Source organism: Bacillus rossius, chromosome 15 (genome assembly GCF_032445375.1).
Source record: "Bacillus rossius redtenbacheri isolate Brsri chromosome 15, Brsri_v3, whole genome shotgun sequence".
Taxonomy (NCBI): Eukaryota; Metazoa; Arthropoda; class Insecta; order Phasmatodea; family Bacillidae; genus Bacillus; species Bacillus rossius.
Genome location: NC_086342.1, coordinates 29,704,791 through 29,729,120, shown reverse-complemented (window position 1 = coordinate 29,729,120; position 24,330 = coordinate 29,704,791). Strand labels below are relative to the sequence as shown.

At 36.5% G+C, this 24,330-nt stretch overlaps 1 protein-coding gene across 1 annotated transcript in view; it reads right to left on the bottom strand.

Moving 5' to 3' along the window:
* Positions 1-24,330, bottom strand: part of LOC134539668 (mucin-2-like) — a 115,793-nt gene that overhangs the window by 11,235 nt on the left and 80,228 nt on the right. Inside the window, exons 4-7 of the mRNA XM_063381855.1 lie at positions 9,295-9,430; positions 8,533-8,697; positions 5,327-5,505; positions 4,438-4,573 (exon numbers count right to left, since the gene is read on the bottom strand). Of these exons, the coding sequence (XP_063237925.1) occupies positions 4,438-4,573; positions 5,327-5,505; positions 8,533-8,697; positions 9,295-9,430 (616 nt within the window). The remainder of the gene's footprint in view (positions 1-4,437; positions 4,574-5,326; positions 5,506-8,532; positions 8,698-9,294; positions 9,431-24,330) is intronic.

Genomic DNA, 24,330 nt, shown 5'->3' with positions numbered 1-24,330 from the left:
TTTTTAATATGTTTTTAGCCTGACTTAAAATTGTAGTTAACTTATATTTTCTATATATGTATTTTTTTTTTGTATATTGTTTGTATTTTGTTGTCAGAATAATAAAATTTATACAGTTATAGTATAATTAATATATCAAATATGTTGAACAATGAGCAGATTGATTCGTTGCAAACCTAGGAATATGTATTTCTTTCATTTTGGTAAATCATTGGTTTTTGCTTAGGCAGTTATAGTTTTGTCTTTGAATAACATTATTTCTTATCGGCGAAATGTATTTGATTATCGATTATCTAAAAGTTCTATCTTTCTTCCCTGAGTATGAAATTTTTTTTTATTCCATAAATATCTGGCACTCAAATTGTTCGTATGCAATTGCAAACATAAATATTGGCATACGATATTGTAAGTTTTATATCCGTGAACATTAAGCATTAACGTTAATTTGTTATTTTTAATGGTCAATGCTGACTGAACTTGTCACTACACATTCGAACTGGGGAAAAAAATCTTTCAAGTGTGTAAGTTGTTACGCTGTAATTGTATACGCGCGTTAAGGGCTCCGCCTACCCGGACACACATACGGTGTGCAGAGCTTCAGGAAAAACAACGCTATTTCAAAACTAATCAAGATAACGAGGTGGGCTCTGTTTACGAAAAGCTTTTAAGAGTTCGCTGAGAGCCAAAAAGTACTTTTGATTTTGGATTAAGTTTTTAAACTGTATTTTTACAAGAGTTAAAATGGTTAAAAAGGTTTTCAGAGTAAATTTTAGGCGTTAAACAACCGGTACAGAGTCTTTAAAGCAGTTAAGGGACTTGCATTAAACCTATATCTTCATTTATCGGCATTATGATGTTACGGTCACCGCTCGAATTTCACAGTTATCCTGTGACGACGAGAAGACTGCGCGCCAGTTCCGAGCCTTGCGCTTAGAGGTGATACTGTGCTAGAAGCACCAGAGAGAGTCGCGCTTATCATCCCGCCTCACTAACAAACATACACCCCTGACGAGGCGGGCCCCTTAACGTGCGATGCATACGCCTGATCTTGTACGGACACCACCTGCAGCGCATCAAGCTAGAGCGCCTTTTTCATACCTGACAGCTATGTACTCGCTTGCAACTTTGGTTGAGGTTAGCTTTGAAGAAGTCTCGGTCGGTTTTACCGCCACGTGGCCGGAAGCCGAGCGACGTAAACGCTGGTGGTGTAAAAATAAGGTTTTTTGGTGTTCGATTTCGTTGGACTTTAAGGGTACATACACCCCTCCAGTGAAGCTAGGGAGGGGTACCTCTCTGTCGTCGCCGTCTCACCACGCCGCTGACGTCACCTCTACGCACTTGGGCTTCAATTTCGACAAGCCGTGCATTCCTTTGATGTTTAAAGTAAAGACAACCTCTCGTCGATATTCGAAGACGAGTGATGTAAGGTGAAAATTCGCGCGAGTACAAGTCGCTAGGCGGGTAGCCAAAGAAGCTCGCTCCACGAGTACAAGACTGGGGAGTTCTAAGTACCGGCGAATTTAGACGTTGTCTTTCGCGGTTCATGAGGCGCACGTGAGTGTTGACTCATGATTACGGACTTGGTTGGTTTTTTTTTTTCCACCGTTACCGAAACTTTGCAACAGAAATTTGAACCTGGGACTTGGAGATCTGATTCCGAAGAGTTAAAGGCGAGCTACTGGACTGACTTGTCACTTCACCTGGCGGCGGTGAGAAACCTACGGCGGAAGATTTCTAAGTGACGCGAGTTGCCCACGTTGTTCGTCTGCTGAGAGGTTACGAGTTCTGTGGGAACTATTCCAGCTGGAATTGGCGCACAGCGCTGTCACGCTACTGGCTCGGGGAACGAGTCACTCTGGAGACGGACCTCGCGAGGTCACTGCCCGTCTGCTCCAGCGAGTGGGCGGCCGACAGCAGAGCGAGTCGCCAGGACGAGTAGTGGTACTCGTCGGGCGAGCTACGGAAGGGATCTTCTCTGAAAACTAGCGGTGGAGTTTAATTAACTTTTTCTATGTACTCATTTAATGAATCCACTGCCACGGATACTTTCGGCATCTTAGTATAGCCGCTAAAGTTATCATTAATATTCTTTGTGTATTTGAGTGTTTCTTGTAAAATACGTTTATTATCATACTGCAATTTCCTCTATGGGCTTTATAATTTTTATCAGAACTTTGTGAATTGTAAATTCAAGCTGGCCTTGATTGTATTTTAACGAGATTGTAAAATTGATCGGCTGTAAATGTTTTCGTTGTAAAAGCTTGTGATTTTGCTAACACGAGTGTCATCTTTTAATGTTAACACTAGTGTCTAACGATAATTTATTCAGTGCTTTCACTCCCCACTACAGGAATGAATAAGAATTGCAGTGAGGCATCCCTGCGTATTTTCCAAACTTTTTTATTTGTCATTTAAATGTACTTATTAATTTATGTTAATAAATTTGTTTTCCTCGCACCAAGTACTCAATTCGCCCTAATTTTAAGTCCTTGTTTTCCTCTCTTCAAAAGGAAGGGCGATGGAGGTGGAGGCAACAAGTTAAAACTAAAATTGGTGATAAAATCAAGAATTGGCTAATTTTAAGGCCATACGTAGTCTTGCCGGATTATCCAGAAATATTTTTATAGACTGATTTATTTACATTTGATTTTCAAATTACATATCACTATTAATTAGGGATATACAAATACCGTGAAAACATGAGTATTCGGATTCGATATTTTAAATCTATTTTAAATATTAAAAACGTATGCTTTTAATGTTTGAAATGAAAGGACATAAATTTTACCAACGTACTTAGACGAGAAAATTATTTTCGACCTTTTATTGAATCACTTTTAAACCACAAATGCACGCCAAATTTTTTTATTGTTATAAATGTATCTGTTTTAGACCAATACATTGCAAATCATTTTATCGTAAAATGAGTATAAAAAGACTCTATTTTAGTGACGTAAGAATTACGAAAGAGTAAAATAATAATAAAATATAAATATTCTATTTTAAATACGAATTTGTACTAAAATTTAAAATCATAAATTTGTCTCTAACTATAACTAAAATACATGTTTTTTATAAAAAAATTGTTTGTTATCCTCTCGAAAATTGTCTATGTATAGCGCTTGTACTTTTACGTATTTCATTTGGGGAATTTCATTTGGACCCACTTGACAACCTTGATTTAATATTTAAAAAATGGTAACTCAAGTCTGCATTAACGGGCACACTAACATAAGCATACTTTAAAAATGAGTTACAGTGCATGCCACTGCCATAAGTCATTTATAGGATAGCATGTTGATAAATCATTGAATAATAAATTGTATCGATTATTTTTTCTGTTTGCTGAATTAGTGTATTTAGTTGTTTTTTTAAAATATATATTTGACGAATAAGAAACTGCATATATATAGAAGCATATGTTTTTCATTGCTTTTGAAAAGTTTGTCTATAATTCATACATGATGGATACAGCAACAAATTTATATATATATATATATATATATATATATATAAATTTATTTATACAATAGCCAAAAATGCTTATTTTCTTTCAATACATTTCTAATGGACTTTGTGTAAAGAATTTTCAAGCAGTTTTATTATACATGTATACTTTGGTGCATACATCCTATTTATATTTTTTATATTTATATGTAGATATAAAACGTATAATAGTACTTAAATGATGGAAAATACTATCCTTTATTTAGTGCAGTCAAAAAGTGCTTAAGTAAGTCGAAAGTTACGAGTCTGAAGAATTGATTTATTCGAAATTATGTAAACAACAGACACATGTAATAAATAATTTAACTTATCTGTGATTGTAACTATAATACTAGCCATTTCGAATACTTGTTGTTTCCAGGTTTTTTTTTTTGATATTTCTGAACGTTATTTGGGTAAGTTACAAACATACTTACCATTGTAAGAAATAAAGTTACACCGTTAATAAATTGAAAGGGTTGTACTGTTAATTTTAATGTTAGTTTTGTTTAAACTCATCGATTAAAAAAAATTCAAAATATAATATCTTAAAAAAGAATATTATTTGACTTAAAGTTTAATATATTCTATAACATTCTTGAAATACATTATTATGGAGAAATGTATTCCGGCTTAGATAATTTTTTTACAAATAAATTTACAGACCATCAATGCATACCTACATAAATTTCTAACAGGCATTATAATGGTGTATTTTACAGTACTTTGGGAGAGATAAAATAGACTATGTCAATCTACTTTCTACTTAGTTACAGATAAAATAATTCACTGCAGCTAAAACGTATTTATTTCAAGACAATAGCCACCGTATTATTCATGCTCTGATGGGAACAGTTTTAAACAGTAAACTTTAATATGAAGCTGTCTATAGATTACAAACGAATATGCAGGATACATTCCCAAATTTGAAATATAATATTGAAGTCTTACCTCTATGTTGCAGGTCAAGTAGACTTGCATTTTGTCGGGGAACTTGAATGCCGACAAGCTGTTGTAGGCGATTGTACTGGCTCCACTTTTACCAGTCTGCTGGGTTCGTTGCCAGTAACCGATCAGCTTCTTCTTTCTGAAACGATCAGAATTGGTTATAACCCATTTATACCCACGTATCGCTCAGACGTAAAAAAAAAGCGAAAGTAAATAAAAAAAGTAATGTTCACGTAAAATTACAGATATTTGTATATTTGTACATTTACATGAAAACACCTGTATCACTAAAAAACAGTGTTCGCTGCAATACTGGGTTCGGATTATTACCGGGGCATTTATGCTTTGTGTTATCCCAGTGCTTCCAATAGTTAAAGCTATTTGTAAATCCGTCCATTAATAGCGTTCCAGTATTAACTAGGCACATTAACAAGCATAATAACACATAATAAAGTTCAATTATTGAATATTCTATTATCATTTTCATTGTTTTTAAAAAAATATGCTGATGAAACATCAATTAAAATATAAAATTGTGCCCATATTTTCAAAAAAAACACCCAGTTTTATTTATATAAAAACATTTTGCGTGTACCACAACCACTTGCAGATAATAGTTACAATATCTTCCTATGACGTTCGCAGGCTTTCACGGCCATTATCTGAAGTAGCTCGGCTTCTGGGTTGTAGCCGTGTCCTTGGCGAATAATTCACCGACGTTTCGGTTGGAATTGCAGTCGCCATCTTCAGGGAGCAGTTAACCTACTGAAGGTGACTACTGTAGGCAACTGTTCCCTGAAGATGGCGACTGGAAAAGTCGGTGAATTATTCGCCGAGGACACGGCTACCACCCAGAAGCCGAGCTAATTCGTTACAAACTACGGATAGTTACTTGGGGCAGCCGTCCTTATCGGTGAGCTGCAGCTTGTGCGTGTCGCGCGACTCGTAGTCCTCGCCGTCGTAGGCCCAGCAGTCGCGCACGCGGATGTCGAACTGGTTGCGCTCGTCCTTGATGTACACCAGCACCGTCAGCGGCTCGCCGATCTTGATGATGTCTTGTATCGGGGACGTCTGCGGAACGGCGCGCGCCGAGAAACCACCGTCACTCCCTCTCCGACACCTCGCAACAGCTGAGCGGCGACGCCACGACAACAGCTGAGCGGCGACACCACGACAACAACTGAGCGGCGACGCCACTACAACAGCTGAGCGGCGACGCCACTACAACAGCTAAGCGGCGACGCCACGACAACAGCTGAGCGGCGACGCCACGACAACTCACGCACGGACTGACATTTATTTATTTTTGGTCCAAACACAAAACCTGCAGCTGCATGGAATACCACTCAAACTCATACACATAAAACTTTATTTTTTTTGAATGGGCCAGAACACCCTTATTCCCTCTACTAACATTCTAGCAGTTGAAAGGCAATACCCGTAAAACTCATGTATGGCTAGTTTTTTTTTCCCTCGCATAGAACAGAATACTCTTAGTTCGTCCACTAAATTTATAGAAGATTTAAGGGAGCAAACGTCCAAAATATAAGGCGATCTTCAACAGAAGTTGAACTTAAATATAAGAAGACCTTAAATGCTCGATGCCATACAAGACTATCTTGAATGCAATGCAGGTTCATTGTAGCTGTTGTGAACGACAGCCGTGGTGGATCAGCGGCTAGACCTTCCAGCTAATGAGTCCAGGGTCCTTGGTTTGATACCTAACCAGGCCTGGCGCATGTCCTCCCCACTGGGGTACCGTCGCCGCCGACGCGGCTACAACATGGACTTAGCCTGTCCAGGATTAAGAAAAAGCAAATACTGAATAAGAAATTTTCAGCAATTTCGAGAGGGATTATTTTGGAAGGGTTTTTATCCTTAGTGGGTTACAATAACGCATTTCCTCGCCATTATAGCCCAACATGACTCATACATAGAAATGCAGGAATTATTGCTTTTTTTTAGTACATAGTCTATTTTTAATGCCGGTTTTCACACTTGTTACTGTGAGCATGTCTTTCATAAAAAACTTTACATGTTTTCACGTATTTAAAAACATTAATCTAATTATTTTCGTCTTGTTTATTTATTTTTTTCAAAATCATCGAACAATCGACTTCAGAACAAGTTAATTAAAAATAATTTTCTGTAAACGGAGCTATAAAAGTTTACTATTCCCTGATTCGACAACCAACTTTTTTTCATTTAATTATAAAGAAAACTAATAAAAATAATATAATGGTTTTACTGGACGGGCCCCATCCTTCAAAAAATCCTAGCTACGGCCCTGAAGCTGTGGTTACAAAGAGCATCGGGGGAGAGGGGTTAAAACAGAGATTATGGAAGTATACAAATATAGCATAAGGTCCGATTATAGACTAGAGGGGTGAACCAAAAGGGGATGAGGGATTTCAGTGTACTACACGAACCAATATGGCGGCCGTTTGTTTACAAATGTATCAGCTGTAGGTACCTGTATTGAAAGTTAAATAGGAGGAAAAAAAATTGTCAACTCTTATCATTAAATTTTGTATTATGAAGATTCGTTTTGGACTTTTAATATGTATATATATATATGTGTGTAAACATATTAACCAGTAATACAGGATGTCCGAAAAGTCTTTCCCTGAATACACAAATTTATAACTTCGGCTTGACGTACGATAAAAATATGAAAGTGGTGTCAAAATGTTAGGTCATAACTCAAGTTTTTTTGGTTAGAGGTCCGCAGTAGGTGTGCAGTGTCTGAGGCGTAGTGCCCAGGAATCCGGACATGATTACCAATCAGGAGAAAGCGCAGTGTGTCCTGTGGTACCAAGAGACACGATCACCAATAACAGTGCAGAGACACTTCCAGATCACATATGGAAACATTCCCCCTGATGTCAAGAGCATTAAGAATGTGTATGGAAAGTTCAAGACCATAGGATCGGTTGCTGACCTTCCTAAGTCTGGTCGACCATCAACCTCAGCTGAAAGGGTGGAAGCTGTGAGGCAGTCTTTTCTGCGAAGTCCGAAGAAATCTGTGCGAAGGGCCTCACGTGAATTACAGATGCCAAACAGGTCTCTCCACGATATCTTGCACAAACGTTTAATGTTTCATGCATACAAAGTGCAAATTTTTCAGGCTCTGTTGCCCAATGACAGTACACGTCGATATGAATTTGCGGCCGAAATGTTTTCACGTATGGAAGACGATAATGGCTATCTCCAACGAATTGCCTTTTCTGACGAGGCGACATTTTTTGTCAGTGGAGTAGTGAATCGCCATAACGTGCGCATTTGGGGTTCACAGCCCCCTGGCAAGGTGATGGAGTGTACCAGAGGAAGTCCAAAAGTGAATGTTTGGTGCGCGCTATTGCATGACAGAATTATCGGGTCATTCTTCTTCGCTGAGGGAACCATCACATCTCCAGTGTATTTGGACAGGTTAAAAATTTATGCTGTTCCTCAGCTGCTTGAGTATCACCCCGCTGTCATGTTTCAACAAGACGGTGCACCACCTCATTGGGGTTTGGAGGTCCGTGCCTATCTTGATATGACCTTTCCTGGACGATGGATCGGTCGTGATGGCCCAACGGTTCGGCCTCCACGCTCTCCTGATATAACCCCATTAGACTTCTTTTTATGGGGTTATGTCAAGGACGAGGTCTACCGAACATATGAACCAGATATTGCAACCCTTCGACAACGGATAACCAGAGTCATTGCATCGATCCCTCCAATGATGTTGGCTAATGTGTGGACGGAAATTGAATATCGACTAGATGTGCTACGTGCTACCAAAGGTGCTCATGTGGAAGTGTATTGATGATTGAAAAAATTTGGATAGTTTCTCAACATTTTGTCACCAGTTTCATATTTTTAAGTTACTTCTATCCGATGTTATTAATTTTTGTAATCAGGGAAAGACTTTTCGGACAACCTGTATTTTGATGTAATTCACTTCCGAACAGCACAACTTCAGTCGTTTATAAAAGCAGGCTAGAAAAGCTGATACAAATATAAGCAAACGTTCAGCCATATAGGTAAGTGAAACTCAGGAAATAAAGGAGGGAACAAAGGTATTCGCGTCTGACGGGGAGGAGGGGCACTCACGTTGGGGAACTTCCCTCGCTGGATGTCCATCCAGCAGTCGATGACGCCCTTGCTGACGGGCACGGACACCACCTCCAGCATGTCCACCACGAACGGCCGGAAGTGGATGGTCTTCTCCCTTCCGGTGGACGCGCACGTGATCTTGCGCGCCGCGTCCCATATCTCCTGCGCGCGCGCATGGGAAGGAAAAAAAAACAGTCAGCACATTCAATTTCAAGCTGGTTCTTAATGAGCGATTAGAATTTTTAACGTGCAACATCTCAGCTTTTTGGCGGGCGGAAATGTGTAACCCGCGGCGCTAGAATCTGCTGGCGAATTCACGTGAACAAAAGTTCACAAAGCCAAAGGTAATTTCTTTTTTTTAGTAGTAGGTAACTGTTTAATGAAAACATTATTTATTTATTTTTAACGACATGAGCAGCGATTCAATTAAAAATTTCAAGTCTCTTTTAATTAAGATCTCATCGAACCCCAAGTCGCGTGTATGTTTTAATATCGCACCCGGCACCATGCCGAAGAGTTTCAGGAAAAAAAAAATTTCTTGTCCGAGTTTCTTTGTTGCGAGTGTGTTTGCGACGTGAGAACACGACCAGGGTCGGATGTTCGCGCACCTCCGGCGAGTGTGCCGATAGAGAGAGGGAGGGGTGGGGGGGGGGTGTTGCGGGCGGACCGGTCAGCCCCGGTCGGGGGGAGGGGGTTGCTCCGCGGGGCAACACGCGCCCGGGATTGGCGGAGCAACTGGAGCGAGGCCGCGCCGCTCACCTGGACGGTGTCGTCGGTCTGGATGATGATGGTGTTGTCGACGGTCCCGCAGGCGGCGCAGGCGGGCTCCGAGCCGCAGCCCTTCAGCGGGATGGTGAAGGAGTAGGAGGAGCGCGCGCCGCCCGCCGTCACGTACCTGCCGCCGCCCGGGGCGAACAAACAAGCCAGCAGGTCAGTACCCCCGTCACCAGATGTCTACACACACACACACCACTTTTCATTTGACGTGAACACGTCTAATAAATCGTTGAACGCCGGCTGCACGCACGAAAAAAGTGTCCCGTTACGCGCATTGTCCCGTTACGCTGTGTCCCGTTACGCACATTGTCCCGTTACGCTGTGTTCCGTTACGCTGTCAACGAGTGCAGTAATGTTACAATTGACTAAAAAAATTATGGTGATTCATATAATAATTTGATTACACTTTATTTATGTGAAAACTTGTTCATAATAAATTATATTTCAAACTCTGTATCCAAACGCCAGTTTTTTTTTTTTAATTGATTACAAGTCATCTACACGTGAACTGTTTCGTCGACTGTTTATAAAGTGAAGTGAAAAGTTAATGTGGTTTTCATTGCTTATTACAACAACAATTTCGGCAATAAAGGTTAATTATTCTTGCATTTTAAAAATCTGATTACTAGTATAATTTCAAGTATTTATTCTTTTATTACCAAAATAAAAATGATTCAATTTTATTCATAAAAGTATGCAATCATTTCATCAATGTTTTGTTATGACGTTGTCACGTTAAACTATCGTCCGTAAACCGACTTTACAGACAACCAATTTTTTTTTTAAGTGAAGACGTCTTTAAAATTGCTTTCATCGTGGGAGGCAATTTAAAAAAAAACCAATGATAACAAAATCGGGGGATACAGTTTGGTGTTGCAGCTACATATCTATAATCTCCGTCCAAAATTTTAATTACACCGCTGGATATTTAAAGGATCAAAGAATTCGTTACGCTAAGCGAGGACTAGGACGCATCGCGCGCGGTAGAGGGGGAAGCGCCGCCAGTTTTTTTTTTGGTGTACGTATTCTTACCAGGCCATTTATGCTTTGTGGTGGGACAGTACCTTCAAAATTCAAAGTTATTTGTTAACCGTTCCCTGTATAGCTTTTTAGTATTAACTGCGCACATTAATGAGCATCAAATATTCGACTATCTTTTCTATGGTTTTTTTTTTAAAAAAATAATCTATTCTTGATTCGAACATTAATTAAACATAATGTATTACCTCGAGAAAAAAAACCTCGTTTTATTCTAAAATTACCATTGCTATGTGTTGTTTCAAGTTACAAAAATGTTTTCTTGTATTTACAAACTGCTTTCCGAAGGAAACCTTTTTGTAAAAGTAACGTAAATTATTTTCTGTGCACGATTACATGGTGATCGGGTGAAGCTGTTGTTGAGGTTTTACTTCTTTGCGCGTCGAGGGTGAAATTTTTGATGTGCAGTGGAAATGCGATGAAATGCGCGCGCATCGCACGATGTTGAAAGTCCAATGCGCATACGTGTTTCTGTATAGTCGTCTAGATGGCGAATACGCGTGTGGCAGTATGCACCCGTATATATTCTTTTTCGTGAAAATTGGAGGATGAACTTAGCGTAGTGGTGTGCCAAATGAATCTCTCTGATAGTGAAACTATCCTGAAATATACTGTACAAACCTGAATTGTCATATCAACACATAATCGCAACGTCGAATATAAGTAAATTAATAATGTTAACCAAGAAAATTGTGTCCAAACAGTCGTGGCGTCAAAGATATTGAACATTTTGTTGGATATCTATAACATTCTTATGTCTTTTCACTATTTTTCAAACTAAAATGTTGCATTCAACTAAATGCATAAAACAGAAACGTGTTCCTACGTAAGTACACGCAAGATTATTTTTATCAGTTCAGACGCTTAAAACATTAATTGAATTGTAGTGTTTGCATTGGGAAACAGTTTTAAATGATTTTATTTTTATGGAAGTGATTATGTTTACTAACCATCATCAGACGTGATCAGTATTGTTTCCACAATGTTTATTTTAAGAACGAAACAATATGACAATAGCTAGGTAAAAAAGGTGTGTGTAGGTACTTACGTACGCGCGTTTGAAGTTATACTTCATTTCGATGTAATACGCCGAACTAACTTTGAAATTTATTCAAACAAAAATTAGTTAATTAATAAACATTATTCAATATTAACATAAACATTGGTAATACTATTTAATTTAGTAAAATAATCAAGATATATATTAATTAATAATGAAAATCAATGAACATGCTGAATATATAATCTAATAAATTAATTTAAAATAAATATATTAAATAATAAAGTAATAATGTATAATGCAACTAAATACTACATACGAGAACATAACTTCAATTATTATAGTAATACACTTGAAAAATGTTTTAAACATTTTTATATCTCTATATTTACAATGAATAAAAGTTTTTAATTTTTGGACTGTATTCAATATCAATCACAAAAGTTCTGAACGCAACTCACAAGTAATTCCGCACCGACCGCTAGAACTCCATACCAGAGCAGCTACGTTGATTACATAATCATTCGATTTGCAGAGCGAAAGGTTAAACTACATAATAAAAAGTCTCCGGTAAAAAAAACTAGAAAAAATACTAAACCCTGGCTTGGACCTAATTTTGACAAGGAATTTTATTAAAATACTGCCAATGTTGTTAAAATTCATTAAAAAGTTAAACTATATAGTTTCCGCACAAGTTATATGACTTTAAATTGTTAAATATTAAAGGATAATTGTTTTATTATAAAGTTTTATTTTTATTACCTATGCGAATTCATGTAAATTAATTTCCCAACAAACGTCATTAATTAATAATTTACTAAAGCAAGAATAGATTATATAAGTTTTAACTAGTATGAAATAATCAATGCAATGGACAGAGCTATGCATTTAATAATATTATAGCAATACGATAAAGAAACTAAACTATTATAATATATTTGTTAAAGCACAATTTGTATATTACCGTAATTGTAATAAAAAAATAAAACATCCAATTGTAAGTTTTAAGCCACGATCCTTAAACTTATTAACCGCGTACTATAAACACTGCGCTAAGAAATCTGACAGAAGATTGTAAGGAGAATAGGTTTTATAACTGTTGTAATACCAGTATCCATAGGTTTTTTTTTTAAATTAAATTACTATTTTATGACTATTTCAGTTTGCCATATATATTCCAGGGTAGTATCACTATCACAAAGTTTCATTTGGCACACCAATACTTTCGGTACTTCCCCTATTTTTTTTATTAAAGTGACTATAGATGGGTTTATTTTCATACAAGCAGGTCCGCCATCTTCCTGTGAAAATTTAGTTTGCATGGTGCGCGTCCACCGTAAAAAAAAAATTCACTCGCATAGTTTTTCCATAACGCGCCTGAAGAAAGCATATCTTCAGAAAGTGACTTCAATGGCGCCACCGCATGCCATCTCCTGGCAATTCCTAACTCCACAATGGACGTCCCTACCACATCGGCGTGGACCCATCTGTATGACGTGTCGGAGCTGATGGTGCAGGCGCGCATTTGATTGGTTCGCGTGACCTGTGATGTCAGGTGCTGACGGCGTGCGTTCGCGCTGAGCGTATAAGCTTGACCGGAGCAGGCGAACTCGAAATTCCGAGGTCAGTCAACGCCATCTGCATATGAAGTCGTGAACAATATGCACCAATGAGAATCACGATGGTTAAAAACAACTATAGAATAGAGCGAATTTTTTTTTTTTAAATATATATATATCATTATTTTTTATGTTAGTCAAGTCGACAGTGAGATCATTTTAGGCTGACACGAACAATTAACAAAAACGTAGGAAAATCGCGAAAAAAATCTAAAATGATTTATTTTAAGGTATAAGCTCAGAATCTGCAGTTTGCAGGGAAAAAAAAACACAAGAGACTGAAATTATTACTGCTGGACACGTACACGAACCCGCTTTCTACAATGTTTCATTACTGTACCACCTCACTCAAGTGTTAAATTATTTATTTTGCAGCTGTTGCGAAGATGATTTACAGAAATTATAATACATGAAAGAATTATTATCATTTTATTATATTATTAATAAATTTTACTATACTCAACACTTTCAGTGTTCAAAACATAAAACCAACCACGTAACGCACACAATCTCACGAAGAACAATGTTATATTACCATTTGCTTATGCATCCAAATAGCTTAGAAATTACTTGCAGAGAATTTCAAACCCAAAACTGCAAAATTATGTTTTTTTTCTGAAAACTAATTATTATTGGAATGAAACTCGAAAATATTGCGAGAAAAAAAATAGCCTTCTAATGTTTATCCCTCTATTGGTGAATAGCAATTTTACAAAATATTCAGGCAATACATTTGTACTGTGATTTAAAATAACGATGAACGAAAATTACATTATTTTTGGAAATGTTTTGTTTATGTAAATATATGTTCTTTTCTGAAGAATTTACGAACTAGAGGTGTCCGTACTGGTTCTTCTCCGTTGTAAATTATTTTAATTTGTGTGATGGACAAACGATACAACTAGCTTGTTTATTTCAAGGCCAAAAACAAAAACAATACTACAAACAATCATGTGTAAAACGCTCGGGAAATGTTCCACGTTGAAGTAGCACAGGTTACGCACAGACTTACCCCCTCCCCCTTTCCTTTTTTCCGCTTTTGAAATCTTTATTTCCCCTGGTCTCAAGTGTTTCACAACAATGACTCATCCATCTTCCCGGGACCCCGCCTCCGACTATGGACCACCCGGCGATGGGAAAGCAGCTGACTTGCGAAACTCACAGCTGGCTTCGCTCCCAACTAGGAATGGCACTTGGACGGCCGCACAAGCCAAAATAGTGGTATATCACTACTGCTACTGCTAATGATAACATTGAAGAAATATTCCAATTAAGAAAATATGACGATCAAATAATAGCTGTCAACTAATTATTCTCACGGTTAAATTCCGTTTATATTTATATTTATATAATTAAAAAAAACAACATTAAATTATCATTTTAAAATTAAAATATTATCAAATAATAGCTGCTAACTACTTATTCTCGCGGTTAAATTCCGTTTATATTTCTATTTATATAGTTTAAAGAAAACATTACATTTTCATTGTAAAATTAAAAGATTATCAAATAATAGCTGCTAACTACTTATTCTCACGGTTAAATTCAGTTTATATTTCTATTTATATAATTTAAAAAATATATTAAATTATCATTTTAAAATTAAAAGATTATCAAATAATAGCTGCTAAATAATTATCCTTACGGTTATATTCCGTTTATATTTCTATTTATATAGTTTAAACAAAACATTACATTTTCATTGTAAAATTAAAACCACGCTGTCAATTATATATATTTTTTTCAAATTCGAACATAAATATTCGTGTAAAATTACAGATGTTTGTAAAATTTTTGCATGTACACGAAAACAATCGTATCACTACAAAACAGTCAGCGCAGTAATACTGGGTTCGGATTCTTACCCCGCCATCTGTGTTGACTACATTTTAAGTTATTTGCAAACCGTACTCTGGATAGCTTTCCAGTACCTTCTAATTGCGCACATAATAATTGTTGAATATTCGATTATTTCTTCCGTGGTTTTAAAAAAGAATCATGCTTGAACGAAACTTCAATCGAAATATAAAAGTATGCGCCAATTTTCGTGAGGAATACTCAGAATTATCCCGAGAAACGTAGTTCATATAGGCGAAAATAACCATAGCCACGTGTTGTCAAAAGTTACTACATCTCTCCTGTAGTAATACAAAAACCAATATGGTTTTCTTATTCCACCCTATCATCTGAAATTATGCTTATACGAGGTCCACATTAACTCGGTTATTGTAGACACTACTGGAAATCCATAAAGTATGCATAGGGACAGGAAAAATTCTTGGGTTCAATGACCTGCAGGATGAACTCCATAGTTCTACGTACACTCGGCCAAATGCCACCCACTCATTGGCTGCTGTCTTGTGAGACGTCCCAACGTAGCAGCCTGTGATTCGATAAAGCTTCGGTGGGGCGTTTCTCATTGGCCCAGAGTCATCCAGGTGAGTTGTGAGCCGATAGCAGAGGCAGCACTGAGGTATAACTATTTGTATTTTAGCCTATCGCGAAATGAATTAGCGAATTTTCCCGGTCTCTAAGTATGCACGGTGTCTTTTTATAAAGATGTCTACTGTTTGATGTTAAATAGTTTCGAATACTTGTCAAACTGGTTTCCGAAGGAAATTATTTTTGTGAAAGTAGAGAAAAATGTATTTTTTTTGTCCGTGCGGGACTTGAACCCGGATCGTCTTTGGAGGAAGGAGGCGAGGGAACCGACCACTAGGACATCGCGGTCTCTGTGTTTCGGGATAGAAGGATAAGACCCCTCGCGTCTTGTCTGTCGGCGGGTTGACACGTGGTTCCTAGCGGCGACCTTGATGGGACGTCTCCCTCGAGATCCGAGCTAAGACGTGCAGACCGCAACACCACAAACCTCTGGAGGAACTCGCGGCTGATACGCGCGCGGCTTAACTGTTCGTCGGTCGACACCAGAAGTACCTACCACCTTCACCTCCACTAGGCTTGCTTCTCGTGCCAACCACCCGTTCCCTAGTCAGACGTACGCATGGAACAGAAATATTCGTGTGAAATTACACGTATTCGTGAGTAATTGTGTACAAGGCGGAATTCTCCGGATTCCCTTCTTACCCACTAAGAAAGCAGGCGAGCAATGGTTCGAAACTGTGGGCGAAATTAACTCCGGCATCCAACGAGCGATTGATTTTCTCGTGTGACATCTGTAACTAGGGCGGGGAAATTTTAAAAATACTTTTCCCTCACCGGGGTATCATCTTTCAAAAAAAAATACTTATAGGGTAAGACATCACACTTGCCTATTTTCTTTGTTATCACGAAAACAACTGTATCGCTACAAAATAACGTTCACAGTTGTACTGGGTTCGAATTATTTTCCGGGCATTTACAGTTACTGCGATCAAGCATAATAAAAAAAATAATTTCCAGTTATTGAAATTTCGATCATTTTTTTTCAATGGAACGAAAAAATAACAATTATTGAAGGAAAAATCTATTAAAATATAAAATTATCTGCCAATTTTTTTGAAAGAAAAACGTATTTCATATATGCACAAATAACCACTGACATGTCTTATAACGAAATACAACATCGTTCTTGTTTTTCTGGGTGGAATAGATAAAAAATAAAAATAATGAAAATGTACAGATAAATGATTAAAATTGCAAAAGGTGTTTCATACTGTTAATTGGTTTTAACTGCTACCATGAGAACGGCATCTAACTGACAGCACGAGAGAAGAACTTCAACTTTTCTTTCAGTAGCATTTGTTTGCATTTTCATATTTTCATGTGCATTTCGCTGTCGCTCATTCCAACCCTTCTGGGATAGACTTCACTAGTTCGGATAGCTAGAGACCGGAAAAATTCGCGGATTCATTTCGCGTTCTGCCAGAATCCAAGCAAATGTACCTGCATATTACTTCTGTTATTGGCTCACAAAACCTTCAACCATTCAAGTATCGAATCGGAAGCATCCCAGTTTGACGGGTCTCACAAGTAAGTGGCATTGGCCCGAGTATGTAGGGGATTGTGGAGTCCATCCTAGAGGTCATTGAAACCACGAATTTTTCCAGTCCCTACAGATAGCAAAGTAACAAAGAGGTTTGTATCCGAGGTAGGAAGAGAAATACATTCACACACGCGCGGAGACCCTGCACAGCTAGCCATACGGTATTGTTTGAGACGTCATTGCAAACCTACTGTGAAGTTTAGCCATTGTCATGTGACCACCACGCTAGATGGCATGCTTGTTTGCGCGACAGATCGCGTACATGCTACATCGGGCTATTTCGCCGTGTAGTATAACTATCAAATGACGCGCTCAAGTAACGAATAGGCCGAACAAAAAAAAAACTAATTCAATAACAATAACACATTGACACTCAGAATGAGTTCTCTTTATTCAGCGTTTACTGACGAACAGGTGCGAGGAAATTTTCAAGAGAGTTTTGTCATAACTACAATAAACAAGAAGGTTGTCAAGACGATATACAGTATACAAATTTAAAAATGCCATTTTTCACTATAAATGCTTACGTGCAGTATTGAGATCGTCTTCCGTACAGAAAAAGTGATTGAAATAAAATTTTATAAATGGGGAAATTTTGGTACTCGTACCTAAGACAAATTTCAGCATTTCATAATTTTTGAACCTACCTAAGTATATCAATAACTAAAGACACTAATAATAAGCTCTATTTGAGGAGATCGGTGTGATATGACGTTACGTATAGGACCCAACAAATGTCGAATACTATTTTGTGCTCTCATAAACGAGGTTTTTTCATAATGACAAAAATTTTTTTTTTTTCTGGCTGTCGCCTGTTCTTAGAGCGATGTGTTTTCTACCTGCGCAACATCTCTGTGCTGCGCATTGCGGCATACAGTTTTTCAGGCGCCAAGCGTACAGTGGCCGAGTAATAAAATTATAGCACTGCTTTCGTTTTGAAACTAACTGATTATTTACTTAAAAAACATTACAAATAATTCTCGTTCGTATGAATTATTCTTGCAGGCAAACATTTTCACATAATTCGCAGGCAAATTAGGGGGATTTTTTGCGAAAATGTTTTCATTGAGTATTTACCAAATTACCATTTTGATAAAAAAAAACATAAATTTGCCAAAAATAAAATAAAATTTATTTTAAAACTATAATATCCACTTAATCTATTTAAATAAATAGAAAATACTATTTTTTTTAAGTTTTAAAATTGATATTCCGTGGTAATATATCTTGTAATATATTTTGAACGACAAAATTAATTAATCATTAGTTAGATAATAAATAATAATTTTGCTTCTAAATAAAATATTTTTTTTTTAATTTATACAAAACCTTAATCACTTTTAAGCATAAAAACTGTTTTCAACAAATTTTTATTGATTTTAAGTTAAATGTACTATGATATCCAGCATTACGAAGTTTGTAAACTAAGAAATACACACTGCAAACACGATACTTTGAGTAGTTTGACTATTATCAACCAGAATTAAACTTTCAGTTGTTCTTCAGACGAGGTCAAGTAAATTACGAAGTTATTCGGCGTCTGAAGGTTTCATTCACATTTCGTTCCTGGGCCGTTGATGTCATAACGGTTACAGTGTCGAAGAAGCTCTAATAAACTTCGTGAACTTCAATGTAATTACAAATGGTGTGTACGAAAGTATCTATACTATTAAGGTAAACCAGTTGGCATTTCGTCCCGCGCATAGCCTTGGAGAACAAATTGGTGGCATTACGTAACAACTTTGGCGTTCTACAAGTGTTGGCTGAAGCCATCGTACAAAAAAAACCTCTCTGTCGTCCTATGTAAATTATTAGCACTTATACTTACATAATTTCTGACATTGATTCCTACAATAATTATTTCCTATATTTTGACAACTAATATGTTTTACTTAGTGCAAATCTTATTTGAGGGGGGGGGGGGGGGGTCGGGGAGAAATAAACCTATAAGTTAAGATTATTAAACCTTCATGAATATTTAACTACCTACTTTACTTCTATAAATGTTCTGGTTAGATCCTCAAATTCGCAAATAGCATCGAGTCTCTAGTATTTGAAAGGTCTGAGATCCGAGGACAAAATATCTGAAGAAAAATATTGAAGTGTATCTAGTAAATTCTGAAACTAAACACTGACAAGTCTACGTATACCTAACCAAATACCGTTTTAATCATTGAAATAAAATTTCGATAATTATTCATACAGAAAACTTAGTTCGTGAAACAAACGTTTAAAGCGATGAATGTTTTAACGACATAGTTAATATATTTTTATTTCTTGTAAATTACTTCACCTTAAACATTTTGTATTTAGATTCGACTGTGCATAGTCTATTATACATACTCATTGTGATTAGGGTTTAAGAAATTTGGGATTTTACCCATCACTGAATATTATTTCCACATAATTTTATTTTAGACAGTCAGTGAAACAGAAATATCGTGAAGGCAAAAATAGAATTGCGAATAAGCGAGAGAGAACCAAAATATCTACGCATGTGTGGATTATAAACTGCTGGTTTGAGTGTTTTGAAAAGATGTAATATATTTGTTGAATTTCTAAGGAGTTAAGTGGGTACTTTGATACTTTCATAATTAATCGTTGTATCCTTTCGAGTAAGGATGAATTACATATTTTATTCTTGTAGCCTTTCAAGGGCTTGTAGGTCACTTTATAGGCTCAAAAGTGACTGTAGTGATTGCTTACACAAAATTACAGTATTTGAGCTACCATTATTATTTTACTGCACGTGTATATTCGAAATTTAAAATATACTATACTATAAAAATGTATTTATTAGTTGAAAAACAAGGTTGTGTTGGCATCTGAGGGATTGAATCAGTCCATGCCGAGAGAAAAAATTCTAAAGGGTGTATTTTTAAACAAAAGATGGTGCAAAAATATACATTTTATGCTTGCATGGCGTTATGACTATTTGGCATGTACGCTGAAAAAAAAAATACTTTTAAGCATATTTATCTTTTAAAGGCCAACATTAATATTGTTCGATTATTTAATAAAGATTTTTCTTCATAGACTTATTTAATAAGGGTATACGGATGTTGCCGAAAAAAAAATCGACAACGAATGACAGGTGTTGTCTTACGAGAAAACAATAAAATAGCAGTGGAAAACAGTTTTTGCATGTCGTTTTATGGTTACAATAATATTGTTGTTTTCACACGTATTAATTCTATATTATGAGAAACATTATTCATAGATTTTTTTCTTGGCTCCAAGCAAGTTTTCTATATTTTTCTTGAAAACTATGTGAACAAAATTTTATTTAAGAGAACAAACAAAGTTTAAAAGTCAGACATGTCGTTGGGAAACATCTTGTGCACTAATTAAACCCAGCCTTGGCATTCAGCGACCCCTCGGCTGAGCCTGCACGTGATGAAGACTCGCCGTCGTCTCGGCCCGTGCGCGCAGAGTTCACTCTAAATGTCACTTCCCGCGTCGCGCTTGTTTGCCAGGCGCGCGTCACGTGCGCATGTGGGACAAGGCCGGGCTGATTTGGCACCGGCTACTGGAGGCGCGGCGCGAGAAAACCAACTCGTCGGACGCGCAAGGAGAGTGTTTGCGCTGCTCCCTTGTCCGCCGACCCCTTACAACACACTTAACTTCGTCAACAGTAGCGGCGCAGAGACTGGCCTTCGCGAAAATCCTTCACTCGGCCGCATACTCCGCGAAAGCGAGAAATCACTCACTCCAATGCCATTCATAGAGCTTAGTCTAACCTGCCATGTTTGTTTATTTGTCTTATTAAAATGTTTGGGGAAAATCTTTTACACTAACCGCATTTACACACGTCTAAAAACAGTTTCTAAAAAGAACATAAAAATAATATAATTATTAAAAAATATTAAATAATTAAAAGAATATATCAAAATAAACTAAAAATAAAAATATATGTTTATTTAGGAAATTTTAAAACTAGTTTTTCTGGTGTAGTCTCTTAAATTGGTAAATGCAGAATTTCTTATTTAGTTTTCCACTAATCCCAGGTTTTTAATTAAGAAAATGGGACTATATAAGTTAAGTTGTTTTCATCACTCACTTCTGGAAATATATGAAACCGACCTGTGGTGGGGCGAACAGAACGCAATTATTCAAAATAATATAAATATTTTAACATTGAATTAAAACCTGACTTTTTTTTTTTTTTAGTAATGTCATGTGACGTGTAGTAAGTGCGTCAGGACAAGATTTGAAACGAAAAGAAACGGGTTAAACTTACACGGTAAGTCATTTGTATATTATGCTTTAAAACGAATATAATGGCGTGTAAACACAATAACCCAAGATGGATGACGCGCTAGTGCGTTGCGCTCATACGGTGAGGGTCAAGTGTTCGATGGCAAAAACCCTACGTAGCTCATGTTTATGAGCACCAAGCTGGTTCGGAGCTCTTTTATCTCAGCTTTCCCGTCTCGTTTACATTTATTTGCCTGACCAAGAGATGACAATCGCTCCTTGTTTATCTAAATGCAAAAAATATATATTAATGAAGCCAAAATAAATATATTTATGAGACTATCACGCAAAATTTAAGAAAATAATCAATAAAAAATTAGACTCTATTGTCTATAAGTAATTCTATACATGGAAAGCCAACATAAGCTATATGATATTTTTACAAGGTCAATCTTTAAAAAGCTGCGTTAACACAAAGGATTTAACTACGCCATGAGAACATTTTTCAAGAAAAATATTCAGTAACAAATGTATGTGCTTGATCGATTTCTAAAGAAACAAATCAAACATTATTTAACCAAAATAAATTTTAAAATTAAAAATTAAATTGGTAAATTTAACACAGGAGTTTGCAGCAGCTAAAGGTTTTTACTCATACTACTGTGAATAGAAATATCAGCTCGTAATATTTACAACCATCACATAGCCATACATTGTGCCTAATTTTATGAATAATAATGTTATAAGATATTATTGAAACCCTTTTATAGCTAATCGAGACCTTATCTAGAAAGTTAGCACTAGGAAATTTTAGAATAGACTCCATAGTACAATGCATACTCGGGAACATGTCCCATGCTTATTGGATGCTGACCTGTGAGACGTCTCAGTTTGATAGCCTGTGATCAGGTACTTCGTTGATCGTGGGTTTTTATTAGGCCTAGATCCGTCACGATAAACGTGAGCAAAATGCAGAATCATCACTGGGGTAAAAGTGCAACAATTTTAGCCTATTGCGAAATTGTTTCGCAATTTTTTCCAGTTTTCACTAGCAGTTACAGATTGTGTATAATCTTCAAAAATATTTAGTTGCTTTGGAGACTTATGTCATCGCATTCATTGAAAAAAAAAAAAAAAAACGAAATATTTTAGTTTACCATTATTTTGACTGCGTGTAAATGGTACAAAATTTTAAAATAATATTTTATAAAATTATTAATATCAATATGTCAACATTCGCTGTGCTCATATAAAAAAAATGTTAAAATGAAATATTTGAAATTTTAATTACAAACTATAAATCAACGAGAGATTTTATCCTGACTGATGTAGGTATTTGGTATTACTGAGTGGAATACTTAGGAATTTCCACGGAATAAAATTATTTTAACGATCGGAAAGGGTATTGTGAATTCTAATTTCATCAAATAATGTTTTTTTTTTCTTGAGAAGTTTCTGAAACATATTATGTTAATTAGTTGAACTCTTTTAAAATTTTTATAATATTACAACAATATGATTCACTTGTGTTTAAGTTAATTTAGGTGACATTCTGTTATGATATAAGTGGAATTATTTTCGCTCATATCTTTATTTATTATTTTTGAAATATATTTTCAAATGTTTTTTATAGTTTTTAAGCAAAAAGGCACTGGTAAAACCCCAAAGCGAAAAAATTACCCTATAAAAATAAATGAATCAACACATTTAATTAAATAATATGTTGTTTGACTTGCTTCACTAGTCAAAAACGTCTGTATCTAGGAAATAGGTACACGTTTTCCATAACTTAAAGTGTATTCCATAGCAGCAATAAATAATGCGGATAGCTTTCAAACAGCTTCTGAAGAAATCTGCTTGAAACACGATCAGTTCTGAACAACTCTATAATTTATAGTTCAACACTATATGTAGAATCTAATTATTGCACCAAGGTGAAATTTAAATTTTTACTTGGACTAAACCACGTAAGAGTGAACCGTTAGAAAAGATAGGCTCTTTTTAACTATAGTGTGTTGGATTATGGCATGGAGTTCTGTGTATAAATGCTCAACAGAACGTCTTTAGTGAATTTTTAATACGTATTAACTCTGACAGTAAGCTTCTTTCGTGGCAGCCTTTATCCATTTAATTAATGTTGGTTAGAATTAAAATTAAAATGTATTTAATTTCGATTGTTATGGCGTTTAGGTAATTTTTTTCTAAAAAATAAATGTTGCTTTACACCAATCTCTCTATCAATTAAAATATACGACGTGAGATTATTTTTTTTTTAAATTTGTTTAGCTGTAGTCAAAATTTTCATTATTTAGCAAACAAATAATTAAACAAATTGGATAATGAATTTACGTAACGCCAAGTGTGACCAAATCATCATTCGATGCGAATTATTCTGCAGCAGCATTCGTGAACACAAAAGACTAATGACAACTCTAAGATTAGCGCACCTTGTTTGCTTGCGAACCGGTTACCAGTTTATGAGCCGACGAGGGTTATAAACTACTGACGCGTTGCGAATAATTACGCCCAGTCACGTGATAATGAAAATAATAATAATAAACTTGCCATTTAAGGCGGGGCGGGGAACCGTTATATGTGTCAGGGCTTTGCTTTGCGGTTTTTGTTCTCGCCTTTGAATCGCTCGCCTGGATGGATGGAGCAAATCGAGACTTTAATCTCCCCCCCCCCTTCAAAGTTCATCGCAGTTGGAGTTACGCCAGATCCCGCCAGACTGGTTTCAGGGGTCAGAGGTCAGCGCGATCCGAAGCGGCAATGGCCGAGGCGACTGGTTCGGCAGGGGTGACCAAACCTCGGTTGAACATCATGTCTCGGACATACTCTATTGCCCTGGTTTGCACTGGTCTTGTTAGAACAAACCTTAATAATGGACAATACATATATGAATTCATAAACCCCACGCAGAACAAACCTAACATCATCCGATATCACGCGTTGCACGAATGGACAGCACAGATTAATTACGAGGGAGGACTATAGTCAGAAATAATTACAGCACAGACGAACTCAATAGGCTGGAAATGGCGAAACAGCTTCAACGAGACCAGTGAATGCAGACGGACAATAAATCTGGACAACGCAGCATTGCCTGCCTGAATTTACTGTTCGTCTGTGCTGTTAATTTTTTTATGACTGAATTCCTTCCACGGAATTCTTGTGCTGTC